Source organism: Rhamphochromis longiceps, linkage group LG3 (genome assembly GCF_057381845.1).
Source record: "Rhamphochromis longiceps isolate RC_006_pf linkage group LG3, R_longiceps_female_GT1.1, whole genome shotgun sequence".
NCBI classification, from domain to species: Eukaryota; Metazoa; Chordata; class Actinopteri; order Cichliformes; family Cichlidae; genus Rhamphochromis; species Rhamphochromis longiceps.
In genome coordinates this window covers 65,392,635-65,400,671 of record NC_140559.1, presented here as the reverse complement: position 1 = coordinate 65,400,671, position 8,037 = coordinate 65,392,635, and the positions used below count along the sequence as shown (strand labels likewise).

General features: G+C 40.6%; 1 protein-coding gene across 1 annotated transcript; it reads right to left on the bottom strand.

Annotated features, from left to right (window-relative positions):
- Nucleotides 1–3,617: 3,617 nt before the first annotated feature.
- LOC146675750 (uncharacterized) lies at nucleotides 3,618–4,893 on the bottom strand. Its single transcript, XM_085401189.1, has 3 exons — nucleotides 4,881–4,893; nucleotides 4,273–4,506; nucleotides 3,618–4,228 (listed from the first exon to the last, which is right to left on the bottom strand). Exons 1-3 carry the CDS (start codon nucleotides 4,891–4,893, stop codon nucleotides 3,618–3,620), a joined length of 858 nt encoding a protein of 285 aa, XP_085257315.1.
- Nucleotides 4,894–8,037: the final 3,144 nt, after the last annotated feature.

Below are 8,037 nucleotides of genomic sequence, written 5' to 3'. Positions count from 1 at the left end.
GCTGGCATGCTGAATGAACCGGTGGATGTGGTTGATGTAATCATTCCTCTGTTTTGCCAAATATTCTGCAAAATGATGCACAGCAGAGAAAACATACTGGCTGTCTGTATAAATGTTTATTTGTTTATCTTTGTGTATTTCACATGCGCGAATCACAGCTATCAGCTCAGCGCTCTGTGCAGAATATGAAGAAGAAAGTGGTTTTGCTTCTATTATCCTACTATCTGTGGTTACTGCGTAACCTACACAATTTCGGCCTGTGCTGTAAGGTCAAATAAGTTCTTAAGTGGCTGCCTCAAAACTGTTTTGCATTATTTCTCTGTGGCCTACTCCTACAATCTCGTGTGAAGTGACCTTCCTCTCCACGGTTCTAGCAGGCGTTGTCTCTATGTTATCTGCTGTTTCTGCGTGACTGTCTGCAGCCTTGGTGTTTGTGACTTTGCTCGCCTCTCTGTTCCTGATAGCCACCTGCGGATTAGTGTTTTAGTCTATTGTCAACACGTCAGCCTTATTTTTAAGTTACAGAATGCTTCTTCTTTTTTTTGTCTTGGTTTGGGAGAATAGATGCAACACTACATTTTCACTTAAGGCAGTTTGAAATAATTTCTAGTTTTCAAACAAATCATGGATCTCACACATTTCAAACTTTCAAGTTAGGGTTGTTTCCCATTTATACATATATATATATATTTAACTTTGCATTGCTCATAGCTCATAGCTCTAAACCTAGGCATTTTTCAATCATATGCCTAATCACCATGTGTCACTGTGATTCTCAAGTATTGTCACAAGTTCGTTTAAATTCGTTTCCAAAACCAACAAAATAATCAAACAAAAACATAAACGTGTCAGGACACAAAAGAAAAAAGAAAAATGCTGCCACCCGAACAAGGCAGAAGTCTGCATATGTTGGCTTTTAATAGCATGCAGCTTCTGCTCTAAAAGAAACAAATAAATAAAAATAAAAGAAAATGTGTAACATGCTCATCAGCTTAGCAGTGTCTACATATTTAATTCAGCTTCTCAATCCTGTAGTTTTAGCTGTTGTCTACAGGGTTTTGCTTATTGGTTGTTATTATAGGTGTGCTCTATATCTCAGCAATGTGTCATGCTAGAATGATAGCTGTGAAGCTGGTCAAGTGCCTCTATGCACTTCATTAGTTAGTTATTCTCTGTATTGTCTTCATCTCACATGTCATTACACTGAGTTTCAGCAAACCTTAAGCTTGATGCAGACTACTGCTTAACAATTATCCACCTCACATCATAACCGACTAAGGTGCCTCTTCATATTAACATTATGTCATTGTTAATATTATCCTCTTTGTCTTATATAACAGCAATAGCATATTATAATATTTTATTAGTGTGTACCACTATACTACTACTGAGCCAATTTGATAGTTAGGATCATCTTATTTAGCAAACAGATAATTTAGAATTCATCCAATCTGCGGTCACATTTGTTCTCTCTGTTGCATGGCGGACCAGGCAGTTCTATTATAATATATTATTTATATTTTATTTTGTATCCATCAAGGGCTTCAGATGACCTGCAGTATCATCCTTTTCCCAAGGTGGAGACAGTTACCTTTTCACACACTGTCCTTGGCTGAACAGTGACACAGCCTTAATATACTTTATTTATGTTATTAAAATATTTTCGTGTGAATTATTTGCTTTATATCCATTTTATACATTGTGGGCATGGTCATCATGCCAACTGTGTTTCATTGATAATATCACTTTACAGGTTGTTATCCTTGCTATTATTAATTTCAAATACTCTAAAGATAATTTCTACTGTAATTTTCCCTTTGTTTATCTTTATTTCGTACTTTTTATATTTATATCTACTCAGTGGGGTCTGTTTTCAACCCTTTGGCAAAAAGATTACGCCGCTTCTCCTTCCTGTCGTGGCCGGCCAAATGACCTCTTAGCCATCCAAAGGGCATTACATGACAGTAAGAAGGAAAACTACCATCTCCAGAATAAAATTCAACAGATTGAAGATGAGAAACTTCAACTGGAGGAGAAGTGTAGACAGATGGAAGTGAAATATAAAAACCTGGAAGAAAGACAACAACGCCAGCCCGACATAAATATTATTAATGACGGTTGGGGAATCAAGTTTGGACAAGCCCGAGACCAGATTGTCTTCCTAATTAAGGAAGACAAGCAAAAGAGCGCGGAACTAAAGGAGATGTCCAACCAGCTTAAAGACAGCAAAGCTACGGTTGAGAAGACAGAATGGGATCTCCAATATATGGACCAAAAGAATCGGCTGCTCCAAACAAACTTCGATGAAGCTGTGAAAAAAAATAAAGAAATCCTCCAACAGAAGGAAGAACAGGAGAAAAAGCAAAGAGACATGGAGCACAAACTCAAAGTCACGGAGGAAAAATACACAATGCTGAAAGAAAAGGTGGATGATACTCTGCGCCAAAATAAAGACCTTCTTCAAGAGAAAAAGCAACTAGAAGGGGAAAAAGAAAAACTGGACAAACAATGCTCACACATGCAGAAAAGGATGGATCAAATGGCGAGAAACAACTCCGAGCTCACTAAGGGGATATTGTTGGAATACAACAACTTGAAGCGCAAACACACTGAAATGCAGGCGCAAAAGCAAGAACAAGACAACATACATGGCGACCTGCAGCGTACGCTCCAAGATATCCACAGAAGAAATGAGGAGCTACAAGACATGTACAAAGAAGTACAACAGAGAAACACAGACATGCACAAGGACAAGATAATGCAGGAGGAAACATCCAAAGAGCTCAAGGAAAAGCTTGAAGAAAAACAAGCAACATTGGAAGAGGTGGAGAAAACATGCAAGAAGCTTGAGAAACAAAACGTAGAAACCATCGATGAGTTGAGAACCCTCATCCTGGAAAAAAAAGCTCTTGTAGAAAATTGCATGAAAAAGAAGAACAAACGCTTCCGCTGGCCCTGGAGGAGGAACTCTACTGCTTCCTCACCTGGTGTAGCCTCGTCTTGCTCCACCTCTGTTCACCCCCCCAACCAGTCCCGGCAGTTGACTGTCCCCTCCTGAGCCTGGTTCTGCCAGAGGTTTCTGCCCGTTTAAAGGCAGTTTTTCCTCCCAACTGTCGCCTAGTGCGTGCTCAGAGGGGATTGTTGGGGATTTCTCTCCTCTACCTTGTTTCATTATTTACTTAACTTTTTGTTCTTACTTCATTTTACCTTGTTTCATTATTTACTTGTTAACTCTTTCTTTTTCAACTTATTTATAAAACAATAAACAATTGAATTTATCCTTTGAGTATTTTTCATCTATACCTTTTTCAAACATTCATATCTGTCGTTTATCTTCTTCTTGAAACCTCATAAATGGTGAAGGAAAAATCCAACAGTTCATCTATATATAAAGAAGCACTTAAACTAAAACTGACATAGCTACGTTAATCCTACCGTAAAACAATAAGACGAGGTACGACCTCTCTCATGCTCCTAGGATGTGGGGGTGAACGCCAGAACACCCTGGAATGTTACAGACCTCCTAGGATGAGACATTCTTTCAATATGCCACCAACTATATACTTCTACACACAAATGATTACATGCAGTATTCTACCATATGCAAACTTATATCATTAAAAGACTATACTGACTACTAAGTAAAATTTTCCATTGACATACTTCATCATGAGAAGTATGGCTGCTGTGCCAACCTTGTTGTTGGTCAAAACTCCCTCACTTTCTATCTGCTGGATGAGTGTCCTTATACCAAGGTTCCATTTGAGCTTCTGGCTGGAGAAATAGTTAATAATCCTTCTGCCTTTGGTTATGAGGGCCTGACCTAAGCACTCACTGATATCGATGCCTGTGAGTTTGTAAAAGTGGTTCGAAAGACCTTTCCGAGTAAACAAGAATGGCCACTGCTCCTGAATTTCAGCTACTGAAGGTGAGGGACAACTGTTGATAAGCTGCCGCTGAGAAATATATGTGAGGCACATGAAGTCATCCACATCAGGTCTCTCCACAGCTCCAGGTCCTTGTGAATTGAAAATTGTTAACAAGATGTGTTTCTTTTCCTCTAAAGAAGTTGGCGTTTCCCCCTCAGGAAGTTCAACTGGCTGCCAATTTATACAACCATAGCTATCAACAAGGCATCTAACTTTTTTAGGTGGGGTTGCACTACTGTTGGGACTGCAGTCTTCCTCATTCCTGGTTCTCTTTGTTTGACGAAGACGATTTGATGCTTCTTAGTAGTGAATAATGTCCACAACCCAGTCTTTCTGACCATACTTCTCCTGTCCTCTGGATGAGCTCTGTCTCCTCTTGTGATTGCATGCGACAGTCGGAGTGGAAATCTTTCCCAAGGAATCTGGAAGTGTGAGACCCAAGAGCTGGAGTAATGGTTGTACATAGTGGTGGACGTGGAGGAGGAGGGGTGAGGTGGATGGCTTGATGTTTCAGCTGATGCAGCAGGGCAAGGCTCCAGAGTAATGGTGTCATTCAGGTTCTCTGGTCTGTTGCCATCTAAAAAAAATAAAATAAATAAAGATCATTGGAAAAGCTACCTTAAAAAGCTACTATGTCAACAAATATGTCCTCACTAAAAGATGAACCCTTCAATTAGGATTGAGTAGTAACGGCAAGGCAGTTTTGGGGACCTTGTCTGAAGATGAAAAGAAGCAATCCCAGGACTGCAAAAGAACTACAAACTCAAGGTCTTGCATTGAAAAGACCTTGAGTCAATATGTTTTACAGCATGTCACAATTTCAAACCCTTAGTTGTACCACTACCAATGAAAGGTTAATGGTGTTAGATTTAGTGTCTACTTTTGTTTATGTTTTCCGTGTTAATTATCTACCGGACAATGTGAGCCCCAAAACGCTGTTCAATATTATACCGTCAAAGTACATGTGTAGTATGGTGAAGAGAACAAAAAAGCTAATCAAGCTAATCAGTGACATATGAGTCTATGAGTGACCTTCAAATCATAGACTCAAGTCTATGATTTATACAGAACCTACACAAACCTCCTTTAAATGCAAAAAGTAGTTTACGTATTTGAATTGGTGTGAGAAAGGGTTTGAGATCTTCTGCCTCCACAAACAAAAGATCACTTTTTTGTTGTACACCAATAACGTCCGTCAGATGTTCTACAATGCAGATTATTTTCTCTCTGTCTAGTGCCGGCAGGAGCCTTGTGAGTTCCTCTTCAATTTCCATCCCTGAAAAAGAATTAAGAGGAAACTGAATGGTGTAGGGAGACAACAAAAAGACCTGCCATGTTATAAAGTGGTAGTGGGTAATAATCCATCAGACTGTCAGCATTTACACACACACTTCTTTCTGGAGGGCAACGCAAGCAGTGAAGTCCAAGGTCAATGAGAAGTACGGATTGATGCAACTCGAGCACAAAGTACAATCCAGAATCATTAACAAGTATAACAGCTATCTTCCCAAAAACCAAGCCATCATCACTGTCATCTACAATGGAAACATAGCCTTTCACATACTTGGTACCTTTGTGGACAACTGCTGACACATCCAAAGTGGTCTGATTAGTGCAGCCGGCTTTTGCCACAGCTTCTTGAATGACAGCGTTGTAAAGATGATGATTGTAATCACTTGCTTCTCCAATGATTTGAACTGTAGGTGGAAACAATTGGCCCACTGAGAGGTAGGACTGCAGTAACTGATGCCGTTCTGTCAGAGTCTTGCATAAGTTGACGAAGTTGTGCACTGTTCTTGTACATGCTTTGAAATACGAGTGCTTGCTCTCAAACCTAAGGGTCCACAAACGAATGTGTGGTCCAAAGTGAAGGATAAGCTCTGCATAATGTAACAAATAGTGAGTTCATAGTGACTAATAGTGACTTCAGTGCACGGTTGCAGGCATCAGCTGACACAGAATCGCTGGCACAGGCTGGTTAGTTATTTAATGGTTTCAGCTTTGTTTATTTGATCTAAAACTTCAGTGCACGGTCGCAGGGATCAGCTGACACAGATCGCTGGCACAGGCTGGTTAGTTATTTAATGGTTTCAGCTAAGTTTATTTGATCTAAAACTTCAGTCCACGGTTGCAGGGATCAGCTGAAACAGATCGCTGGCACAGGCTGGTTAGTTGTTTAGTGGTTTCAGCTTAGTTTATTTGATCTAAAACTTCAGTGCACGGTCGCAGTGATCAGCTGACACAGATCGCTGGTTAGTTATTTAATGGTTTCAGCTTTGTTAATTTGATCTAAAACTTCAGTGCACGGTTGCAGGGATCAGCTGACACAGATCGCTGTCACAGGCTGGTTAGTTATTTAATTGTTTCAGCTAAGTTTATTTGATCTAAAACTTCAGTGCACGATTGCAGGGATCAGCTGACACAGATTGCTGGTACAGGCTGGTTAGTTATTTAATGGTTTCAGCCAAGTTTATCTAAAACTTCAGTGCACGGTTGCAGGGATCAGCTGAAACAGATCGCTGGTACAGGCTGGTTAGTTATTTAATGGTTTCAGCCAAGTTTATCTAAAACTTCAGTGCACGGTTGCAGGGATCAGCTGACACAGATCCCTTGCACAGGCTGGTTAGTTATTTAATGGTTTCAACTTAGTTTATTTTATCTAAAACTTCAGTGCACGGTCGCAGGGATCCGCTGACACAGATCGCTGGCACAGATCGCTGGTTAGTTATTTAATGGTTTCAGGTTAGTTTATTTGATCTACAACTTCAGTCCACGTTCGCAGGGATCAGCTGACACAGATCGCTCGCACAGGCTGGTTAGTTATTTAATGGTTTCAGGTTAGTTTATTTGATCTAATACTTCAGGGCATGGTCGCAAAGATCAGCTGACACAGATCGCTGGGACAGGCTGGTTAGTCATTTAATGGTTTCAGCTTAGTTTATCTAAAACTTCAGTGCACGATTGCAGGGATCAGCTGACACAGATCGCTGGCACAGGCTGGTTAGTTATTTAATGGTTTCAGCTTAGTTTATTTGATCTAAGACTTCAGTGCACGGTTGCAGGGATCAGCTGACACAGATCGCTGTCACAGGCTGGTTAGTTATTTAATGGTTTCAACTTAGTTTATTTTATCTAAAACTTCAGTGCACGGTCGCAGTGATCAGCTGACACAGATCGCTGGTTAGTTATTTAATGGTTTCAGCTTTGTTTATTTGATCTAAAACTTCAGTCCACGTTCGCAGGGATCAGCTGACACAGATCGCTGGCACAGGCTGGTTAGTTATTTAATGGTTTCAGCTTAGTTTATTTGATCTAAGACTTCAGTGCACGTTCGCAAAGATCAGCTGACACAGATCGCTGGCACAGGCTGGTTAGTTATTTAATGGTTTCAGCTTAGTTTATCTAAAACTTCAGTGCACGGTTGCAGGGATCAGCTGACACAGATCGCTCGCACAGGCTGGTTAGTTATTTAATGGTTTCAGCTTAGTTTATTTTCTGTAAAACTTCAGTGCACGGTCGCAGGGATCCGCTGACACAGATCGCTGGCACAGGCTGGTTAGTTATTTAATGCTTTCAGCTTAGTTTATCTAAAACTTCAGTGCACAGTTGCAGGGATCAGCTGACACAGATCCCTGGCACAGGCTGGTTAGTTATTTAATGGTTTCAACTTAGTTTATTTTCTCTAAAACTTCAGTGCACGGTCGCAGGGATCCGCTGACACAGATCGCTGGCACAGGCTGGTTAGTTATTTAATGGTTTCAGCTTAGTTTATCTAAAACTTCAGTGCACGGTTGCAGGGATCAGCTGACACAGATCGCTGGCACAGGCTGGTTAGTTATTTAATGGTTTCAGCTTAGTTTATCTAAAACTTCAGTGCACGGTTGCAGGGATCAGCTGACACAGATCGCTCGCACAGGCTGGTTAGTTATTTAATGGTTTCAGGTTAGTTTATTTGATCTAAAACTTCAGTCCACGTTCGCAGGGATCAGCTGACACAGATCGCTGGCACAGGCTGGTTAGTTATTTAATGGTTTCAGCTTAGTTTATTTGATCTAAAACTTCAGTGCACGGTTGCAGGGATCAGCTGACACAGATCGCTGGCACAGGC